Consider the following 23,217-nt stretch of genomic DNA (forward strand, 5'->3'; position numbering starts at 1 on the left):
GTTAAACCATATTGTATTCAACGGTTCGCTTTCTGAATATTCTGATATAAATGGAGACAATTTCATTCCCATGAAATTAGCTTTTCAGTAGAGCTTGTTAGATATTCATGGTTATAAACCTTACTGGATATCCTTTTGTTTACGTTGTTTTGTAATTCCGTAGCTCTAACGTACAGAGTTATGCTAAAAGTTAAAAATCCTCATTACTCTTGTCCCCTAATCTGCTGCTGTCCGGCTGGCATGTTATTTATTGGGTCTTGGCGGCCAAACGCTTGTCGCGCTCCTCCGAAATGTTCAGCTTAACACCCTTGCCCTTTGGCAGCGAGATGTAAGGCGTATTGCCCTTGCCAATGATGAACACGTTGGTCAAACGAGTGGCAAATACATGACCCTGCGAATCCTTAATGTGCACAATATCGAAGGAGCCGGGATGACGCTCACGGTTGACAACGGTGCCAACACGTCCCAAAATTTCTACCTCCAGTGATCATGCAGAGGTTGCCTGAATCAAACTTGATGTAGTCGGTGATCTTGCCGGTGGCAATGTCCACCTGCACGGTATCGTTGGCATGCACCAGAGGATCGGGATAGCGGTTGGTGCGGCCATCGCGCGTCACCAGGAATGGCACGCCCTTGGCACCCAATTGTGTCTTGCGCACCTTGCACAGCTAGTACTTGGCCTCCTCAGCGGAAATGCGATGAATGGTGAAACGTCCCTTCACATCATAGACCAGACGGAAGAACTCACCAGTCTTCTCAATGGTGATGACATCCATGAAGCCGGCTGGGTAGGTGGGATCCGTGCGCACCTTGTCGTCAACCTTGATGAGGCGCTGCATGACAATTTTGGTCACCTCGGCGCCGTTGAGAGCGTACTTTAGACGATTTCTCAGGAAGATCAACAGCGGCAGCGACTCGCACAGCTTGTGTGGACCTTTTGAGGGACGTGGAGCGAAAACACCGCCCGATTTGTCCAACATCCATGTCTTTGGTGCGGCTAAACGCTTCAAATGTTTCTAAGGTCCACGAGCCATCTCGTACGATACGTAACTTATTATAAACTGACTGATCAATAACCGTTTTTCTGAATAAGTCGTCTTTTTAGGGCAGTTCGAGGACTAAACAAATACATTTTTAAATATCAATCCAATCATTTTTAAACGAACGTTTAGTAAAAGAAAATTTAATTATAAAATGAACTAATCAAAATATCCTATAAAGTATTTCAAATACTCATAAATACACATATATGCGTTCTATGTCAAACAGTTCCTAAGTAAATGTTATGCACCCCGTACACGCGCGCCGAACCCCAGATGATAAGAAGACCAAGTAAATGCCAGCTGTCAGACATCAAACAGCGTGACAGTTGCCCAGTTGGAGGGGGAGGGACGAAGCCCCAACACTGTACTCATGAATTTTTCAAAATCAAATCAAAAGTACACTCGCCACGACCCCTTTTGGATAGAAATGGCTAACCCCAACAATCATAATTTGCAGAGAGTTCAACAATCTCGCGTGACTTTTGCCCAGCCATTCCGTGTCTCGAATATGGCACATGTGCAGCATGCGTCGTCCTCGTGCCTCCGGCAGCGGCGCCACAGCGAAATGGTGCATGGATTGCTGATGTTTTGGCTGCACGTTTGTGTTAGCTTTACCCATCTTCCGCTTCGCCCACACTCGTGAAATATGTAAGAAAAAAGGAAAAAAAGAATATTATTTTCTGGGATTTTAAAAATTCAGAAGGATTCACATAGGTTAGGCAAAAGGCGCGAATGCTTAACTTGACTTCATCTGTGGTCAGATTAGACTACTCAACTGAATTATAAGATAAATTAAAATTTATAAAATATATAAAATATATAAATTAAATTTATAACTACAAACTACTTCCTCTACTTGGTAGTCTATTATACAAATTTACAAGGGTTACTTTATGAATCGATCTGGGAGATCGATTGGGTGAGACCTTCGCAATCTACTCCGCGTATGGAGTCCTCTAATTCTACGCCTTTTTAGAAGACGCCTAGCCAGACGATTAGGATGGTTTCCCAGTCGGGCCGTGTAATTTGCAGCCTGTATATTTATAACGCCCCCGACTTTCGGTACTCCTAGGTCTTTTTCCAAATCGGAAGTTTTATATACCAGGAGGCACCAGACAGGTATCGGAGCGTTTTTGCTTGGAACACCCTGAATTTTGTGAGACCTGAATGCCATAACGCCAGGCGGGAGCTATGCAGGATTGCTCTTATGAGAAAAATAATCATACAAATGCTGCAACTTACATTTAAATAACTCGTACTAGAAAGCTAGAAAATGTGTTGTATACTTTCAGGCGGAAGCTTTTAAACAAAATCTGTAATTCAATCAGCGCCTAAAAGATGCTTACGGCAACATTTAAATAAATTTCAAGCAATTTACAAAGCAACTGTAAATAATAATTAAAATATTACAAGCAAAAATACGACTGAAATTCTGTAACTCACACGACCTAAATGGAATTTTTGGTGTAGGTCCCACAGCTTAGTGAATGTGAAGCACGTGTAAGTTGTTAATTACAATCAATGTCAGGCGCGTTGGGGCGATGGAGCCCGAAGTGCCCTGAGTTTTGTATTTACGCCAGACAAAGTGACTCTTCAAGTTGCCACATAGAACGTGTAGGACAAAAAAATACAAAAGGTTGTTGTTTCGGTTAAAGCCGCTCAGAGTCCAAAATACGAGCCAATCATTAAACATTTTATAGAGTTCAATCAGTTTATTAGAAGCTTTGTAACCGATTGAGATGAAGAGTTCCTTATAATTTATTTAAAAACTGATTTTAGTAAACTTTTCCCTTTTTAAATACTTAGTTTGCTGCCTTAAGTTGCATGGTTTAATTTATTATAATAAAAAATTAAACTTTTATTTAAAATATTTATTTTAGACGTGTAATTTTTTGTAAATAATAAAATTGTATCAAAATATCTTTTATAAACAACAATTAGTTGAAGTTAATCAAAATGCAACTTTTTTTAAGATATAAGATATTTATACGGTCGCTATTTCCTTGTGCGCCATTTGTGTGTCTTTAGTTGTGAGTCGCCAGGTTTTTAACAATGTAAAAACTACTTAATAATGTAACGTGAACTTCTTTATATTATTCTTTTTCAAATAGACTTTTTGATTTTTTTAAAATGAAATTTTTTAGCAGCCATACATATTCACACATTTTCTTAGAGCACAGAAGCGTCGTAGAGCACGTGGAATTTTGTTGCCCAAGCTGAGTTGGGATGTGCGTATATGTGAGACAGGTAAATATGAGCTTTGGCTTTCAAACAGCTTGAATGTACGTGATGGTGTGCAGGTGTCGGAGAATTTTGGGAATTTTTAATACCATAACGCGTAGCATACTTTACGGTTGGTTTTTCCAATTGGTTGGCTTAGCGGCACTTTAGTGTTACGTAGGGTTTGTTCAACCTCTGGAAAGCCAATGAAAAACGTGAACTACAGAATATGTGTAAAACTATGTTTTATTTCTAGATGTTTTAATCTAATATTACAAAAATTTGACGAAACAGCTGAATAATATAACCTATAATCATAAATATTCATATAGTATTTTTTCCTTGTTGCATAGTGAATTTAAGAGTACGAAAATATATGTGAATTTAACGCTTAAATATTGATTTTTATTCTTTTATATTTAATCGACTTATGTTTACGCTACATTCACATTTAATATTAATTCAATCAAAATATAAATAGCCAAAGGTTTTTCTAAAAAATATGCTCAATATTTACACTCTCACGTTTTTGTTTGTATGTGTATGTGCGTGTGTTTTTATTTATTTTTAATAGCCTAGCTATAAAACAAGAAAAAAAACCTCTATTTACACATGTACATTTGATGCCAGCGCAGATTTGCGTTGTGGCTGTGCATTTAGGGCCAAACTGAGAGCCACAGCTTAAAGCTATATAGGTAAATAACAGTGCGGCAGGGGATACAGTGGGTGCGGGGGATGGCTGCAGCCATATGTCTAGTACAATAGTTGCTTGTCGGCGTACATGCTGTCCCAGAGCCGCAGCTTGTCGGCCTCGGGCAAATCAATCACCTGCACATCATGTGAAATATTCAAGCACTTGAATACCGCATCCTGCCGGGATATGGGAAGCCAGACCTGTGACTGTGACTGCGACTGCGACAGTGCCTGCCCCTGCGCCGCCTCCCCATGGGGTTCCTCGTGCGTGACGAGGGGTATGCTGGGATCGCCGGTGGCGGCAAACTGCACCAGCATGGACACCAGACGCCTAATCGTCTTAAACTCGGCAGTGCGGCGCTTTAGCTTTTTGGCTGCCGCATTGTAAAACAAATAGGATAAATCATCCGCGTGGCACGTGCCGCGCACCTTGCGGCCACAAGTAATTATTCGCATTATGTTGAAATGCTTCGAGTCAAAATCGAACCGATACAGATATGTGGGCGCCCTGGGCGCGTGCAGGCTCCTCGACAGCAGCGTCCGATGTATGCCATGCCAGAAATATTTATACGAGCAGAGCTGAAACGATTAAAGTATTTGATTAAATAAAGCTTGTGCAAGTCAAATTAAACTTTGCGTCTTTCGATATTTATATTCTTCGATCTAAGCGCGTTTGAAGTAGTTGAAATTAAGCTATAATATTACTATTTTTATATCATGGCCAGGGTACATCACTTTAAGTCAGGGTATATATAACTTAATATATTAATAATAAAATAAAATAAAATAAAAATTATAATATAATATAATAATACAATAACATATATATTTATCTGTTCATCTGAATCGACATATTCTATATATATCCATACTCAGATTTTTGCTTTAATTGTTTAAGCAGCTATCTTTTTTCTATTATTCTATGACTGTTTCTGTTTTCTTATTAGTTTAATAAATTACAATATAAAAAAAATTATTCTCAAAATGTTGCTAAAAACTATATATATTTATTTATCCTTTGTTCTGTCTATACACAACATGCATTCACATGCACCCATACTTTTAATCCATATAGATAATAAAATTTGCCAACTTATCTAATAATTTATCTTTTACTAGAAAACTGACGTACTAACATTTACTTATATTTACTTTACTTTTTATGTCAAACATAAATTGTCTTATTATTACTTTAAGATTTACAGACAATTTACTTGTCCGGAATAAATAATTTTGTTTTTCTGTCGATTATCTTTCCTAAAATATAATAAGTTATTGTTCAAATGGAAATATAATGACTTATATTTTTATCTAAATAGAGATTCAAAAAATATAAAGCTATTAAATTTACCTTTTAAATTTAAAGTAATAAATAAAATAAATAAAAAATAAAATTAATTTTTCATTTATCTATCAGTATATACATCTTTCCAAATTCTTTATTTCGATATATTCTTATCTGAATAAAATTAGAGAATAATAAAATTAGAGAATATATATATATATATATATATATATATATATATATTATTCTATATATAAATGCAAATGCATATATATTTGCATTTTCGATATATTATTCTTTTAAAACATACATACATTTAATTTTCTATTCATCTATCCGTATATCCCGTAAATTGTATATATTATTAATATCTTCCTTAAATACTTACATCACTGTATTCGAGTATTGTCTTCTGACTGGGCTGTTTGTCTCCAAAATACGTGGACTTCAGCTGCTTGCCAAAGGCGCGTCGCTGATCCGCATCCAGGCCGGCATCCTCGGGTGACAGATACTCACAGTCGCCGAGTTCGCAAAGCAGCTCCGGCCATTTGCGCACCTCGGGAAAGACGAGCAGCCCCTCAAAGGAGTTGCCACCCACCACGAGTGGTATATCGTTGCCCCAGCAGTTGCGCATCATCTCCAGCGGTGGCTTGGGTATCACACAATGCTCTGACTCATATGGCTCTACGGTGGGCGCAAAGGAGAACATTACCTTGCGCTGATGCCGCTCCTCCATGGTGATAATATCCTCGGCCATGCGCAGCATGCTGCTCGCCTTGCAGTGTCGCAAATGGTTGAGGATCTCCCGGTCATTCGGCTCACCCGTAAAGCCCGTGGCCTGAGCCAGGCGACATGCCCAGTTATGTTTGGGCGTTATGGACCAAGGCGACAGCGCTGAGCCCGACATAAGCACAGCTTTGTGAAAGAGATTCCGCGTCTGCTCCGTTAGCATCATGTAATGCGTGGAGGCGCCGCCAGCGCTCTCGCCAAAGACGGTTATATTATCCGGATCTCCGCCAAAGAAGTGACAATTGCGCTTGACCCAGCGCAGAGCCATCACCTGATCCTTGAGGCCCGCATTGCCGGGCACATCCAGCTGCTCGTCGTCGAGTGTAAGAAAGCCAAGCACGCCCAGGCGATAGGCGATGGTCACCAGCACCACATGCTCCATCATAAAGTAATCGGGACTGTAGAGATCACGCGAGGCTTCGCCCATTTGAAAGCCGCCGCCATAGATCCAGACGAGCACGGGCAGCGGCTTTTGTGGATGCAGCTGCGTTCGAGTAGAAAATATAAATAAGTTCCAGATTCAACTATGTATATCCATAAAGAACTCACCTCTCTGGTATATACATTCAGGTACAGGCAATCCTCGCTGCCTTGCACTTGCTTCAGCACCAGATTCACCTGGCAGGGCTTTGTGCGCTCCCGTGTGCAACGCTTCACCTCCGTCCAGCGATCCGGCTCGACGGGCGCCTTGAAGCGCAACTCCTCCACAGGGGGCTTAGCAAAGGGTATGCCCTCAAAGCTGTAGTAGTTGTTGCCATAGATCGAACGCCACTTCACCCCCTTAACCTTGCCGTAAATCGTATCCGCAATAACCTTATCATTGCTCCGCAAACGCTGCTGCTTTGTCTTGAACTTGACATAGCTATTAGGATGAAAATAAAAAAAAAGGTGAGAGCTGTTAATGCTATTCCAGTCGGCAGACAGGTGAGTGCATTTCGAGCCAATCAAATCGGCGGAGTGTTTGGATAAACATTCTAGGCGCTTTGCTTGTAAAAATTTATCAGACATTTTGGGCCGGCTTTTAATTACCTTCTGTCCTCGGATAAAAACAACACTAACAGATAAAACTGAAAACATATAACAACTAATTTAATTTTCCTTAATGCATGCAAATTCTTAGAAAATTTCATTAAAAGTTAAATCAAATTCCAATAATAGAATAAACGTAGAAAATAAATTAAAATATATAAAATGAATATATATTTAGATTATAACCGAATAAATTCCTTATATGAATCAAAATTTCATTTTACCGGAATATATACGCCAAACAAAGCTCTTTGATATATTACATTTGAACAGTCAGTTGCTTTTAAGGACACTAATATTAAATTAAGATACTTGGCATAAATATCTTTATATCTCTGCAACTTTTCATTTTTAAAAAATTCCGAAGTCAGCCATTACATCATAGTATCTAACTTTGCTAATTGAATAAGAGATGCAGCTCAGCTAAGAATCCGCGACTCAGCTTAAAATAACTTAATTTTTATTATACCTTAAAGTTTATATTGAAAAAGTAAATCAAAAAATCAGACACTATCTTTTATCAAGGCACTTCACAGACGTTAAGAACTCAGGTAATTCAGGAAGCTTTCTTATCAGCATAAATAAATACAAAAGACTTATCAATTTAACTCCAAAAAAACTGATGATCTATAAAACAATCAAGACCCAGTCTAGTGTTTTAATAGAGTAGGGTATTACGAGCATAAGTATTGGATAGAGGCAGCGCGATGCGGCGCTGCCCAATTTAATATTTCAAGTGCGTTTCCATTAGAAACGTGCGAGCTAATCGATGCGTGAGTCGATCCACAGCAGACCGAGGCGTCTTAATATAGATTTCATATATGGAAATATTTAAGATTTGTACACTATCCCAGACAATTGTACACGATCCCGGACAATTTATACGACTACAAATCATTCAAAAGACTATGCGTAGTTCGAGCTGCAATTAATTAGCAACTGGCGAAGTTCTTCTTCTTGTTTGGCAGTGTACAACCTTGGAGATATTTTCATAATTCTAGTTAAAATCTCTCATGAGTACTTGGTGTGAATTATAATACTTTTATATATCGCTAATTACATGCAGCAATCCCACAATTCCGCCAAGTTCGAGGTCAGACTCGCCTACATTAAAAAACCTAGCTACTTGAATATTGACATGGAACTGGTTTCTCCAGTGAGCAGTTAACTTAACTGTATTCATATGCTTGAATGTATATTCATGTATAGTTTTTATTATTGCTCGTGTTTTTAAAGTCATCTAGCAGTAATCAAAACATCAAGTCGCACATGAGACGAAATATCCCAAAACCGGGCCGCATCAGTTTCTGGGTCTATCATAGACAAGTGGAAGCGATTTGTATGCCGAATGGAACCACAAAGAAACGCTAACAAATCTCTGACATTGACTTTGCCTACAAAACTAACCACAAAAATAATTTACAGTATGTTAATTAGATATGCACATAATTTATATAGTATACATAAGTTAATCGGCGGAAGAGGTTATATCAACAGCAGCTGTAAGTAAATGCTTTTGCATTTCGAAGGTGTGAACATTTATGATTATTAACCAGAACAAACAGTTAGTTTGATATGTCTAAAAATAAATACACTTGCAGAGATTTGTGTCGAAATAGAGCTTTTAAAAATGTATTGTATAATTATTTAATGATAGAGTTATGTTTTGTTCAGTAATATGCCAAGTTATGTTGTGTGTTAAATTGTAATGTTCTGTAATGGTATGTCTTGCTATGTTATCTTATGTTTATTTATATTTATTATATGTTATGGTACGTTATGCTATGGTTATGTAATGGTATACCATGTTAAGTTATACTATATTTTGAAATGTTATTCTCTGTTCTTTTGTGGACTATTATGCTATTCTATGTTATGTACTGGCTTGTTATGTTATGCTATGTTATGTAATGTTATGCTATGCGAATTATGTTAGGTTATCGCAAGTTATGATAATTTCTTTTACACTCTGCCACACCCACTATATCCTTTTACATAACTAAAAAAATTATTCTTAATGTTTTAATCTGTTAATTAGTTCGTTATGCTTTTTCGAACATCATCATTATTAAAAAATTAATTTAGCAAACATGCCACAGCTCAAAATAAAATTGTTCCATTCAAACTAAAGCCCATCGAAAATCAATCAATACTTCAATTCATCAATCGGCAGTAACGTTGCAGGTCAATGGCATTTCGAAAGAGCACATTTTATTTTGGCTGCCAAGAATTTTCTGAAAAATGTTTCCATTAATCAAAATCATGCAACGGTGTGTAAAGTAATGCTAATGCAAAAACGAAAACGATTGCAATTTAAGCAGCCATTGATGTATTTCATTGCACCGAAGAACAATCGAGATACAATGCACTAAACGAAGTACAAATATTGAATATACAAAATTGTGCTAACCATACAAATTTATTTTGCTTGATTAACATGTAATATTATTACTAAATATATATCTCTATATATATATAACTGTTCGTCCTGACTGATTGGCTGACTGACTGACTGATTGGTGATCAACGCCCAGACCATACCGCGAAGTGTCCGATTTGCTTCAAACTTATTTTCAAGGCTCTACATAAGAACTTAATGAATACGTGTTTCAGCGATTTTGGGAAATTCCACCCACAACAGTGGTTAATTAGCGAAAAACGTTGGGATAAAACTTTTTTGTTAAGCATCGGATCGGCCTCAAGCCCATTTTTAAAGATCTTAGCTAAAATTCATTTGGGGTTGTTAATAAATAGCACAACATAGTCAAAAAAGCGTCCATTAAATAGTTAAAAATAAAAATAAACCAGTAAGAGGTTCTAGTCGGGAGCTCCTATAAAAAAAAAAGAATTAAAATCATTAAAATCCCATATTTCATTGCGCCGTGAACCTTTAAAAATTATCCTTTGCTTATCCTAATTTTTATACCCTGAGCCCATTAAAAATGAGTATAAGGGTATATTGTATATGTGCAAAATCCAAATGTATGTATCAGGCAGAAGGAAGCATCTCTGACCCCATAAAGTATATATATTCTTAATCAGCACCAATAGCCGAGTCGATCTAGCCATGTCCGTCTATCTGTCTGTCCGTCTGTCCGATGAATGCAAGGATCTCAGAACCTATAAGAGCTAAAGACTTGAAATTTTAGATGTAGGTGCTCCTAGTGCCTCGGCAGATTGAGTTTGTTTCCAATAATCAATAACTTACTCCTTTTCCAAGCAATCGATAAAAACCGATATCGATATCCTGTTTTGTGGGCAATTTTGAGAAATAATAAGAACTAGAGTCACGAAACTTGACATATAGCTTTTAAAATAGAATATATATATGTATTTGATGTTGGAAGAAGAGGGTTCAGGGTATCCCCTAGTCGGGAGCTCCCGACTAGAACCTCTTACTTGTTCTTCATTAATCAGGCACTTAAACATTACTTCTTAGAAATTTTCATAAAAGACTTGACTCAAGCAAGAAAAAAACTTGGTAGAAGACCTGTTTTTTATTTTTTTTTTTTTTTAAGTAAACATTTAGTTGACATTTCGATTCGTTGCCGCGACGCAGCTCGCAGAGTTGACAGATTTTTTACAAAACAATTTTATAATAGCATTGACATTTGCAGAAGTCAACCAAACGTGTTCTTTTCGCAGTTATCAAAAACGCAGCAGCTGTTGATCTTGACTTTGGCCCCTTAGTCAGTGAATTTGACAGTTGCTCAATTTCACACTAATTGGTTGAAATTGCAGCTGATAGTGAAATTTCCAATGTCACATGGTAAGCCGACTAAACTTGTGATTTATGTAGCCAAGTGTCGTAAAAAAACACAGACTGACGCGATTCAAGCAACCGGACAATAAACCGAAAAAATCATACACTCAACTAATATCAATAATAAAACGCGCCCACAGGAGCGGCTCTTATCAGACAATTTGATATTGACATTTTATAATTAATACTATGAGAAGAAGAAAAAACATAAGCAAGAACCTTTAAGCTGATAACGACTGACTAAGCACCTCCAAAAACACACTGCTAAACATTTTCAAATTATGTGTGCTCATTATGACGGTGCTGGGAACAAAGTTCACAGTACAGTGGAACCAGACAGATTCCCAATCTTATCATTAGCTGCTGAAGATCACCCGGTTCCGCAAGGTGAATCGTAAGTGAAGACAACGCGGATGCAAGGCTCAGCTATTTATAAGACCTCCAACCATCTGTATGTGAACCGGATTCGGGGTGCTCGACAGGCGCAGCATCTGTCAATTGATAAGCAGCTCTCTCAAGCTCTGACGCAACTGCTTCTAGATTTCGACAAATTTGTTTTTTCGTATAACTTTTTCAAGACTTTGCGATAAGCTATGCTCATGTTACTGGGTCAAAGAGCGCAGGGACAGACGTCAAAGATCAATCGACACTTATTCTTAAGATTGTCATTGAGGTAATTTGATTGCAATATTTATTTATGCATCGCTCGCAAATGTCACAGAGTTCACACGTTTATAATTTCAAATAAAACTAATCAGTGTTTTATTTTAAAATTTATTCATTGTCGCGATCTAATGCAACTAAACTGAATTTGGCCTAGATTATTATTGGAATTATTTTATTTATTGGTACTTAAACTGGATGCACAGTCTTTTAAAGTATAAGCAAAGAAATAGAAATAATGTTAGAAGTCTGTATTGAATGAAATGGACTATTTTCAATTTGAAAATTTTCTAGCAAGCAAATGTAATATATATTTTATCAATTATGAATAAAGATAATAATCACATTTATTTGCCACTTACTTTAATGCAATGCGCATCTGATCGGCGATGGCAATATCGAATGACATGTCGGTCTGTGTTACCGCACCACCACAAAACGTAGCACAATTTGATTCCTTGCTGCTGGGCAATTAGCTGCACAGCTACAGATATTAGCTATATGGACACAAAACACACGCACACCGACAACCAATAGAAAAAAAAACAATTCGCAAAAGTTGCCTGAAATCACAGTAAATGTCAACACGACAAGGCCAAATTGTTTCAAGTGGCAAGCATATAAAAAATTGTATTTAACACCCACGCGCCGTATGCGCAACGTGCCCTTTTCGCAGGCTTTTACTAGAAACGATTGATTTTTTTCTATATATTTTTGTTCGATATTCTTTTTAAGTTATACTTTGATTTTTAATTTTATTTCGGTTAAATTCTTGTTTATTTATTAAACACAACTCGTCGCACTTGTTGCCGCCAATTGAAGACGCGTTGCATACGCGCGGTTCTATTTAATTGAATGCGCTGCGTTTTATTTATTTTGATTAATTAAACGCCGGCTTTGGAGCCTCAGGCTTGAGTTGCGTTTTACTCAGGGGTTGCGCGTCAACTGAAGCATTTGAAGTAGGCGCCGGCTAGGTTTAGTGGTCGTCGAACGCTCGACGGTCGGCGTTCAGCGCTCGGACGTACGTACGTGCGGGCATATCAAGCATACACACACGGAGGTGCTCACACACACAAACACAGTTTTTACATGGGGCTTCCACTCATTTAGTCTTGCCGGAGAATGGCTGGCGTATGAGTGATATTCATATGATGCGTCTGTGTGCGTGTGTATACATGTGTGTGCACTGCCTTGTTTCGCACTCAAATGCCCATGGCATTGTCTGCTCGAGTGAGTACGCTTGCTTGGTGTGCTGGGCGCCGTTGTTTTGTTTAAACGTTATCGTTTTTGTTGTTGCCTTTGTTTATAGTTTATAGCATGTCCACTCACACGCACACATAGACACACCCAAGTACACAAAATAGTTTCCACTGCACTTGTCATTTTTTGTTCTTTGTTGCTGTTGGCTTTGTTTGCTGTGTGTTTGACTTTCGGTTTTGAAGTTATTTTATTTTGTGTGTGTATTTTTCTGCTGTGTGCAAATTACAGTTTTTTTTTTATTATTTTGTCACACAGGGCGTATGTGTAACATTTTGTTGTACATTGTTTTTTATGTATGGGGCCTGTGTTAATCAACAGTTTGTGACAAGTTTGGAGTTCAAATTGGTTTGCTGGCAAGTTTATACGCTTCAAGTTTTCTTGATTGAAATAACATGTTGAACAATATTATATTTAATATATTGATCATATTTATATTTGGAAGCAAAGTTTAGTTATGGCAAAGTTAGGTTGAACTTCATATTAAACTCAACTCAGTTGAAAAACTTTTAAAAAACTTGCATATATGAAAGCCGTTTGTCAGAAGTCTTCACCAACTGCTTATAGTATTGTCTCTACCAAAAATATGGTGGTCATCTCCAAGAATTAGGCATGCAGAAATAAATAGTTGTGCTTTCAATTACATTAAGTGTAACCTACCCAGTCCGCAATTTCCTTCCTCACTTTGCACTCAATTCAAAAGTGTTGCATGTTCTGCTTTTAATATTATCTTGGTCATATGATATGACATGTCATTTGTAATGGCAATTACAGTTATTAAAACGGTTAATTCAATTCAATTAGCTGAACATTGAGCGTCCATATATGCTTATATAATTGAGAGGGCGATACGAAATTCATCATGGAATATCTATATTAAATGAATATGTGTTTACAGGGCAATTCATTACAAATGCGTGGCAATAATATTGACGGAAAGGCAACCTATATTTTATATACGAACATCAATAGTTGCTATAAATTATATACATTCAATTAACTCCAATTGGTTAGAATTAAACATTATTGTCCCTAAATTATAAAGTTTGCCATATTGTTTCTATACAATTCCTGGTTTTGGGCTTGATAGATAAGCCTTATCATATTGCATATGTAATCTCTGATTAATGTCTTGTCAGTAAAGTTGTTAAGGTTAATAGTCGCTTATCAACATGTAGCCCTAGGAATAATATTTTTATAAATTATAAAAGCACCAAGAATCTAGAATGAAAGTTTATATAATAGAAATACAAACGATTTAAAACAGTTTACCCTAGCCCCAACTGGCTTTTCCACTTTTATTAATTTCAAAATTATTTCAAGCTCGAACGTGTTTATCCACTATCTATTTTTATATAAGCACATCATTTCATATGTAGTTATACTTGTTTGAACAGTCTATTATTACTCGTTCATGAACAATTATTTCTAATACGAAATTTGCAGGCTTGATATAATTCATTTTCAAGGACAAACCCTTTTGCGCACTAAGTGCTTGTTAAGATAGTTAATTCTAGACAGATTGATAGATCTTATAGAAAAATGTAGAGTTAAAACAAAAATTACAACAAAAAGAAAAGCTTACAATTGCCTGCGACATATTGTATTTAAAATATATCTTTAAGTTGTGCTGATTTCTTTAACAATTGAGAATTAAGCTAGATTTGATACAGTTTAGTCTGGAGTTAAACTGCCAGGAGCAGAGCACAGAGCACTCGACAAAGTGTTGGCTAATCGCATGATGAAAAATGACCAAAGGAAGTCAATTGCCAGTACTTGAATCATCTACCCGATCATCTCTCCTAATAGGCTCTAAAGGAATAGATAATTATAATAATAGAAAAACTAATTTTATTATATATACCATTTTCAGCATTCCATTGATGTGTCTATATCTTAACTAATGCTCCCCATGAAATTTTAGTAGCTTTTCAATTAATTAACAAAGCCATACAAATCCACATTTCTCAGGGCCAAACTAACCACAGAGTGTGACATTAAATTCAGGTAACTCCCCATTGTAAATTCTGTGCCAAACGGCACAGCTCGGCAATTGTCAGAGTTATTGCAGTCTGCTAACTGTAAATTATTCAATAGCCAGGCTGGCAGGCTTTTGGCCTATAAATAACTGGACAGATGGAGCACATGCTAGCACAGGTTAAGCATTTGCATCGTAAGATTAGTTGAGGTAGCCAAAGGTAGTAGTTCAGTTCGTATTTATAGGATTATGTGTAAGCAGCTACTAAATTTAATTGAATTTCCAACAAAAGACAGCAATAAATAGTTTGAAGACCATGTATATAGAATTTTGTACAGATAAGGTTCTTCCAGTTGTAGCCAAATTCTGGCGAGTTTATTTTTTTTTATTCCTATTTACTGGGGACGCTTTTCGGCATTCTTTTTGGTAAACTCCTCCGCGGACTTCATAAACTTTTTGTGCTCTTTGACAAATTCCTCGGCCAAATCAGAGCGCAATGGATGCTCCGGCTGGGGGTTATGCACAATGTCAATGAGAGCCTGGAACACCTGCTCAGTGCGCGTTGTGGGCTTCCAGTTGTCGACTGTTATAATTGACAGGCACACCTGACCCTTCTCATCGACATTGGGATGATAGATTTGGGTCTTAAAGAGTATCTTCGGGGGCATAAAGGGATACTGTGCTGGGAAGCTAACCTCAATGCGAAAGGCGCCCTTATTGTAGGGCGCCTTCTCTGGCACCAACAGCCCCGTCCACAGCAGCAAGGACTCATCCGATGCTTCGATATTGCGCAGGACTTTCGACTTGGCAGCCAGAATATCGCTTAGTTCGCGACTTAAACGACGTAAGGCGGACATAGTCTGATTTTTTTTATATTTTTTTTTTGTTTTTTTTTTTTATGGCAGCTGTTAAATTTCTAAATACAAATAATTTTGGGCAGTTGCTGAGTGAGTTTTACTAGCCTGTTATGTCTATGTATGCACACATATATATACAGAAATATTTCCCTTTAATTATAATAACAATCCCGCAATTGTTTTACATTTTTTAAATTCATATCAACATAGCTTGACTAATGCACAAATACACATACCAACAACTTCTTTTCTTCTCAAAACAACAGCTCCCTGTTATCATCGAAGAGACTCTCCCAGATCTTTACTTTGGACCACTCGGGCAACTCCTCGAATTTAAGCTCATCGCTAATATTGAGACATTTTATGCTCTCGTCGCTTTTGCGTACTGGATCCCATGTAATCATATCCATGCCGTTGATCTCCGAGCTATAGGGATTACCACTTCTCGCAAACTGCGTCCAAATGCCCACCGTGCGCACAATGTTGCGGTACTCGCGACTATCCTTGGGCATGCGGCGAGCCAGGATACTGGTGAACTGATAGGTCAAATCATCCGCATGACTGACGCCCTTCACGCCACGCCCAAAACGCATGATCCGATAGGGGAATATAAGCTCCTCCGAGTCAAAATCGTAGCGATAGAAGTAAACGGGTGAGCCAGCAGCGTGAGCATGTCGAGAGCGCACCACGCGCAGAGCAGGAAAGATAAAGTAAACCATGGAACACAACTACAAGCAAGGGAATAGGAGATATAGTATAAGATAAGCTGACATACTTCAGCTCTATAACTAGACCTAAGATAAATTATTCTTAATTAAAGTAATTTTCAATTTTAATGGGATGTGATAGAAGTGAAAAACCTTTTATATAATTTGATGTTGGGGATCTGTCAGTCACTTAGCCCATCAATAAGTCAATTTATCTTTTAATCTTTTGAAAAGCCAGACAGTCAACATGCTAGTCAGTCGTCAGTCAATCAGTCAATCAGCCGGCCAGGTATTCAGTTATTTAATTAGATCCTTACTCTGGCAAGCAATTAGTCAACCAATTAGTCAGCCAATCGGTCAGTTTAATATTCAGTCAGCCAATAAATCAATCAGTCAATTATTTAATTAGTTAGCCAATCAATCAGTCAATCAATCGTTCAGTTTAGCAGTTAATTAATTGACTGATGGTCAGTCAATCAATCTGTCAATCTTTCAGCAAGATAACCACTTAATTTGTTGATCAGTCAGTCAAATAATTCGTCAACCTATCAGTCTGTGCATCGGTCATCTATTGATCTGTCTTTCTAATAAACAAACAGTCAGGCAAGCTATCAGTCAGTCAGTCAATCAATTAGTTAGCCAATCAGTCACTCAATCAATCTTCTAATCTGTCAGTAAATTAATAAGCTAATCTAATTTCAAGTCAGTACAATTGTCAATCTCGTCAATTTAATAATCATTCAAATACTGTGTCAGTCAGTCAGTCAATCAATTTTTCAGCCTCTCAATGACTAAGCCAGTTTATCTGGCACTCAAGATAACACTTCAAAAATTGTTGATTATAACCAGTTTGCCTGAAGGTCAATCAAAAAATGAGTTGGTTAATCTATCAGTATTTCGGACAATCTTCCAGTCATTTCGCCAGTCAATCAGTCATCAATTAAGTCTGATCTGCAATTATAACTTTGTTACTGCAACTTACATCCATGTAGTTATCTGGTGTGGCCTTCTTGCCAGTTACATGGGCACTGCGTATCTTTAGAGCCCAATTGCTAATCTTCTCGCTGTCGAGCTCTGCTAGCTCACGTGGCACGAAAGGTGTGCCTTCATCCAGTTGCTGCACCACCTGTGGCATCATTTTTAGCTCTGCAAAGGCACACCGTAAGCTTGTGTTCTTTTGAGGATAGCTGAGACTGCACTAACCTGGCACCCAGAGCAGCCCCTCAAAGGAGGTGTTGCCTATCATCATGGGTATCGAGTTGCTCCAAGCGTTTTTCATCATTTCACGTGGATGCTTGGGCAGCACACACTCAGGCGTCGTATATGGCTCCAAAGCAGGTCCAAAGGGGAACATCACCTTTTTGGCATGCTCCTCCGGCGTCAGTACATGCTCCTCCACGCGTATCAGATCCCTGGCTGGGGCTGTTTGCAGAAATTGCAGCACATCCTTCTCATTGTTCTCGCCCTTGTAGCCGGCCAGCTTGGCAATGGTGAAGGCGCGATGCGTGATGTCCCCATTAAAGGCCCAGGGTGCTATAGCGCTGCCCGACTGCAGGATGCCGCGATGAAAGAGGCCTTGCGTCTGCTCGGTGAGCATCATGTAGTGCGTGGAGGCAGCCCCGGCGCTTTCGCCGAAGACCGTTATGCAATCCGGATCGCCGCCAAAGCTGACACAGTTGTTCTTAATCCATTTAAGTGCCAACACCTGATCCTTAAGACCCGCATTACCGGGCACATTCAGGTCGGGTGTCTTCAGGCTGAGAAAACCTACGGGCAGAGAATATGATTAGTTGGGAACATGAGCTCTTGCTTACAACTTACCCAGGGCACCCAAGCGATATTGTATGGTAACCAGAACGACATCTTCCTTAATAAAATAGTCCGGGCCGTACCACTCGCGATTGGCCTCACCCAAGACGAAGCCACCGCCATGTATCCAGACCAGAACAGGACGTGCTTTGGAAGGACTTAGCTGTGCATGCAGCAAAATTATGTTGATTATTAAATTATGTTTGATTCGGATTAAAGATCGATTAGGATTACAATATATAATAATAACTTACATTATTCGTATAGACGTTTAGATAGAGGCAGTCCTCGGCGCCTTCCACCTTGTCGTAGATGAAATTCACCTGCACCGCCTTCTCTTTGGGATGCGTACAGTCCCTAACGCCCTCCCAGGGTGTGGGTCGTTGCGGCGCACGAAAGCGCAGCTCACCAACTGGTGGCTGGGCATAGGGAATGCCTTCAAAGCTAAAGTAGGGCACATCGTAGATGGATAAACGCTTAACGCCCCGCACTTTGCCATATTCGGTGTCGGCTAAAACCGATTCGTTTGTGGTTTGGCGATATTGTTGGATTTTATGCTCGATGGTTCTGTAGAATGTGAAAATTAATATAATAATACAAGTCAAAGCATGTATACATATACATATTAACTTAGTTAATATAACATTTGTGTCGTCTGTTGCGTGCATGATGCCCTGCAAACATGTTGAGGCAAAATGGGGTACACTCAACTTGACTATGTTATATGTTATATTTTATATGCAGACTTCCGCGTGTGATTTGAGATTTTCCTGTTTATACCTGAATATGGACTGTAACATTTCATAAATGCAGATTAACTTTTCCTCGGTTTTCAAGCTGGCTATTGGGTTGTTAAGTGGCCTCTTTAAATATTATTTAGGGAAAAATGGGGAGCACTCAACTTGACTATTAATAACTATAATATATGCAGACCATCCGCATCTGATCTGAGACTTTTCTATGCAATTTAATTTAATATTAGCTTCTATTTTTATTTATGAATTCTTTCTCCCCATCTCACCATCAAGTAGGCTGCAGGGCAACTACCAGTCGAGCCCGCATTCTTACATGTTTCAATTAACATTAAATTAAAATTATTTTGTTGATGCGGCTGCTGTGGCTACTATTGCTGCTATTTACCATATCGTCAGCTCATCAACTAGACAACCTTATCTTTTGAAGCTAAATGGAGCATTGGCATGCATTGGGGGCCTTTATGTACCACATCCCGTTAACTGGGCACGTCCACCAGTGATAAATGAACACCGGCTGACAAACAGGCCAGGTCACGCTGCAGTGCACTCAACTGGCAGTGGACGAACACTGGGCGTTCTGCCTGCCCTCACTTAGAGTAGCTCTCAAGTCCGAGCACACACTTCATGTTGAACTTTGTGTCGTCGAGTAGCTCTCAGTTATCAGCGGGACACAAAACGCATATATAGAGATAAAGCAGCAGCATCTACTTACTATAGAGTGCCAAGATTATTTATATAATGATTGCTAAAGTAATAGCACTTATCACTCGGGCTGTGTTTTCTAAAGCAAGCCCCAGCCAAATATAATAATACTCATAAACATATGGAAACTTATATTTGAATGTATTGTATTGCTTGTATATTTTAATATATATATATTGAGGGATGTACCAAACAGAGAGGCTTTTGTTATTAGTAAATGCGCTTTCAATAGGCACTGTATGTGTTGATTTAGACTAAATCAGTTCTGAATATATACCACATGTCTATCAATGCGTTACACATTTTGTATTGAATTACTCTCTGGTTATATTACTTAGAAATAGTTCTATCAATGTCACCATGTCGTCGAACAGCTCTGATTATACTCTACATATTTTTGTATAAGAGAGTGAATAACATTTTATAATCTATTTTGATTGTGAGAGGCAACTTGAAAGGTATTCAACACTCGGCACATAGATCGCGTTTTAAACTTTACCCTTGCATAAATGCATTTTCTCAATAATAATTATATTTGATTGCATTTAATAAACAAATAAAATTTCCAACGTTTATTTTATTAAAAACGTGTTAAAAAAGTGCATTTAACAATGGAAGATATAAGCAAAAATTGTCGGAAAACTTAAACGTGCGAATTAACTCTCATATATTTATACTGTATAATATAAATGTGATAATGGGCTCGTTGGGTGCATGTCAGGCATGAATGTGTCTAAGGCGCGGGCGGTATGCCCAATAATATCATATTCAGTGCGCATATCGGGCCATTTCCCATTGAAACTCAACGCCTTTGGCATACTTAGAAAATACTTCTATTAATACTATATAGTACACAATTGCATTTATCTGTTTTTGTTAGAGTCGTATAAAAAGAATGCTGTGAGTAGTTGACTTTGGCACATATAATAAAAAAATATATATCTAAAATCAACAGACCCGAACATAAAATTTGAATGTGTAAACAAAATGTTTTTATGCACATATCTTCGATTATGGCGAACTATGCTTTAATGAAAGGTCGTAAATACAAAATATGTTACTCATTAAACTGATTAAGCGATAAATAGTCGAACGTATTAAGCGATTGAGGGATATAAATTAAGGGATTATGTGACATTTTTATAGTTAACATAAAAACTTTATTGTGTGTGGGTGTGCATTTTATCTGTGTGACTAAAGCGCTAACTTTTTGTGAAATATGATATCTCAAGTTTATGTTAACGGAACAAGTCATAGTTGATTTATTAAATAGCTATTAATTACTATTCAACTGCAATTTGTGGCAAAAAGTTGTACGATAAAAATTTATTTGTTTCATATTACAAAAAAAAATCCAAAAAAAATGCATTGTTATCTATGTTTATTTCATAGCATTCGCAAGTCATTTCCAGGTAAAGCTCATTAAGATGATATAAAGTCTATCTGCATAATACTTAGGTGCTGATATATTTTTATGAATACCATAGAACTATAAGAAAAGAGGTAGATATTTAGATTTTAGCTTTTGAAATTAAAGTTTTGACATTTTTCAAAATACTGCTTTAAAATGATTCTGCAGTTTTAGTATTTGTTACTCTGATCGATTAATTTATTAAACACCTTAATACGAGCTTCAGTTAAAAATCATGCACAAAATATTTATATATTCAAACATACATAGATTCCTTAAAATTGCAGCTTAATTTTTTGCTATATAGTATATCTATTATTTATTCATGCACAGTATGTTTGCATTTGCATGAAGAAACAAAGCTAGAATTTATTTTGTACCTAAATTTTACTTATTAATGTTCAAGTGAACCTGCTTAATCAGCACTTTACTCAAGTGTTTGTATCTGCTATGTATTTATTGGTAATCAAGGTGTTGGCATCATATTGCACAAAAATAACTTATCACATATTTTTATTAGCTTACAGAATGAGTCAGAAAGATAAGTCATGCGTCTTAATGAATATGAATATGAAGACAGCCGAATAATAGAGATTGACACATGATCTATTCAACGATATAAGCAATAATGAAATAAATGAACATGGATTAATTGTGGGTCAGAGGCGCACTCACTTCAAACGCCAGCGTAAGCGCTCCACAAAGCCGATATTTTTGTTCATTTTTAGAATAGACAATCAACCGAACTATATACGTTATAGAAGAAGTAACAATATTAAGTTAATTTTGTATTTCCACCGATCGCGTGGACTGTAACGGGCCAGCGCTAAACTGAAACTGAAATTAAAACTTTTTTATTCCATATTCAGTTCAGTTGTCGACGCTTCAGGCGTACAAAACAAGCGAAACGTGGGTGGCGGGCTGAGGGGCGAGGCAAATAAACATATATGTATATAAGTATATGCTATATAGAATAAACCAAATATCAGAATAAAAACTAAGCAAAACAAATAGAAAACACAACACAAAAAAAAAGGCGGCACAAAAAAAATATCAAAATACAACTACAAATTTGTATTTCAAGTGCGCGGACCGGCACAGATACAGATACGCAACTGTTGGATCGTGGGCGGGTGAGTGGGGCGCCCGCAGCCTATGGCTGTGGCTACTTGTAGACGCGCCTAAAGCGACTGCATAATTAATCAATTGAATTGCCAATAGCTACACAACACGAGCTGCACCAAACCACAGACAGTTTTTAGCAACAAGTCAACCAAATGCGAATTCAAATATCTTTTAACTGCTTAGCTGAGGTAAGGCAAATTCCGGCTGACTTATTAGTGGGGAGGGAGGTTCCGCGTCCAACTCCCCGGCACTCTTGATCGCGCCGACAGTGTAAACAAACAACAAGAATTATTGTTGCCGGCGCGTTGTTAACAACACGCTTTGCATTTCATGGGGCATCGCTACAAAAAGCTTAGCCGAAAGAGCTTAAAGCACAAAGCACAGAGTACAGTGGAGGATCGAAATATTAGTTCGGCTCCAACTTAACACTGCTAGTAGTGCCTTGCATTTTTATTAATATTTTGTATATTAATGTATTAGGTATATCAAGTATGTTATTGTTTTTAATCGATTTTCTGATTACCTAATGACAGCCACATTTGCAATTAAAATATTCTGATTTACAGCAGGGTAAAATGTTAAACAATGTAACAATGTAGTAATGTCATCTGGTTAACAGCTGCGCTCTCTAACAGGCCTTTTATATTTTACAACGACCATTTCAGTAACATTGCAAGTCTATTTAACAGTCTAAAAGCAGTCCAATGCCTCGAGATCTTTTGCTGTTAACTGAATCGCAATGTTACTAGTTATATTAACCTAGTAGTTCTGAACTTAAAAATAAGTTTTTATATTCTCTGTTCCGTCCATTCTGACCATTCCCAGATATGAGCAGGGGCATAGCTTGCCGGACTGGCTATAAATTTCCCCCCACCGTAACGGCGATTTCCCACTACTATCTCTGTATCCTATCTACCTAACACTCTAGATATCTAGTTCAAATTCCTTTATTTCATAATAACTTCTTTCTTTCTTTTTGCCTGTTTAATTTATTTTCTAAACGATTATTTTTAAATTTAACTAAAGAACACTATTTTCTCTAATATCACCCTTCTTCTTGCTGTAGGCTCTAATAGCTTCACTGACAAAATTAGCTGTGAAAAGGGGCACAGCTGGCCGGACTGGCAAATA

At 37.6% G+C, this 23,217-nt stretch overlaps 3 protein-coding genes and 1 pseudogene across 3 annotated transcripts; all 4 read right to left on the reverse strand.

The window, feature by feature from the left end:
- Nucleotides 1–247: 247 nt before the first annotated feature.
- On the reverse strand, nucleotides 248–1,034 carry LOC115761334 (annotated as a pseudogene).
- Nucleotides 1,035–3,540: 2,506 nt separating this feature from the next.
- On the reverse strand, nucleotides 3,541–12,397 carry LOC115761659 (esterase B1). Its single transcript, XM_030703499.1, has 4 exons — nucleotides 11,848–12,397; nucleotides 6,580–6,892; nucleotides 5,630–6,514; nucleotides 3,541–4,535 (listed from the first exon to the last, which is right to left on the reverse strand). The coding sequence occupies exons 1-4, from the start codon at nucleotides 11,892–11,894 to the stop codon at nucleotides 4,017–4,019; spliced, it is 1,764 nt and encodes a 587-aa protein (XP_030559359.1). The 5' UTR covers nucleotides 11,895–12,397; the 3' UTR covers nucleotides 3,541–4,016.
- Nucleotides 12,398–14,322: 1,925 nt separating this feature from the next.
- On the reverse strand, nucleotides 14,323–15,645 carry LOC115761269 (ubiquitin-conjugating enzyme E2-18 kDa). The gene is made up of 2 exons (XM_030702982.1): nucleotides 14,607–15,645; nucleotides 14,323–14,554 (listed from the first exon to the last, which is right to left on the reverse strand). The coding sequence occupies exon 1, from the start codon at nucleotides 15,575–15,577 to the stop codon at nucleotides 15,116–15,118; it is 462 nt and encodes a 153-aa protein (XP_030558842.1). The 5' UTR covers nucleotides 15,578–15,645; the 3' UTR covers nucleotides 14,323–14,554; nucleotides 14,607–15,115.
- Nucleotides 15,646–15,722: 77 nt separating this feature from the next.
- On the reverse strand, nucleotides 15,723–21,778 carry LOC115761262 (esterase B1). The gene is made up of 6 exons (XM_030702976.1): nucleotides 21,637–21,778; nucleotides 18,348–18,660; nucleotides 18,106–18,256; nucleotides 17,488–18,051; nucleotides 17,267–17,430; nucleotides 15,723–16,305 (listed from the first exon to the last, which is right to left on the reverse strand). The coding sequence occupies exons 1-6, from the start codon at nucleotides 21,681–21,683 to the stop codon at nucleotides 15,832–15,834; spliced, it is 1,713 nt and encodes a 570-aa protein (XP_030558836.1). The 5' UTR covers nucleotides 21,684–21,778; the 3' UTR covers nucleotides 15,723–15,831.
- Between the last annotated feature and the right edge of the window lie 1,439 nt (nucleotides 21,779–23,217).

This window comes from Drosophila novamexicana, unplaced genomic scaffold, assembly GCF_003285875.2.
Source record: "Drosophila novamexicana strain 15010-1031.04,08,12 unplaced genomic scaffold, DnovRS2.1 tig00000485-arrow-pilon, whole genome shotgun sequence".
In the NCBI taxonomy this organism is placed as follows: Eukaryota; Metazoa; Arthropoda; class Insecta; order Diptera; family Drosophilidae; genus Drosophila; species Drosophila novamexicana.

What these genes read in the sequence shown, in the direction of transcription:
- LOC115761262 (XM_030702976.1), bottom strand. Translation starts at nt 21,683, where the DNA reads ATGAACAAAAATATCGGCTTTGTGGAGCGCTTACGCTGGCGTTTGAA. An exon ending in CGCTTACGCTGGCGTTTGAA is followed by an intron (nt 18,661 to 21,636) that starts GTGAGTGCGCCT and finishes CACATTCTACAG; the next exon opens with AACCATCGAGCATAAAATCC. An exon ending in GGGGCTGCTCTGGGTGCCAG is followed by an intron (nt 17,431 to 17,487) that starts GTTAGTGCAGTC and finishes GTGCCTTTGCAG; the next exon opens with AGCTAAAAATGATGCCACAG.
- LOC115761269 (XM_030702982.1), bottom strand. Translation starts at nt 15,577, where the DNA reads ATGTCCGCCTTACGTCGTTTAAGTCGCGAACTAAGCGATATTCTGGCT.
- LOC115761659 (XM_030703499.1), bottom strand. Translation starts at nt 11,894, where the DNA reads ATGTCATTCGATATTGCCATCGCCGATCAGATGCGCATTGCATTAAA. An exon ending in CAGATGCGCATTGCATTAAA is followed by an intron (nt 6,893 to 11,847) that starts GTAAGTGGCAAA and finishes TCATCCTAATAG; the next exon opens with CTATGTCAAGTTCAAGACAA. An exon ending in CAATACTCGAATACAGTGAT is followed by an intron (nt 4,536 to 5,629) that starts GTAAGTATTTAA and finishes TAATCGTTTCAG; the next exon opens with CTCTGCTCGTATAAATATTT.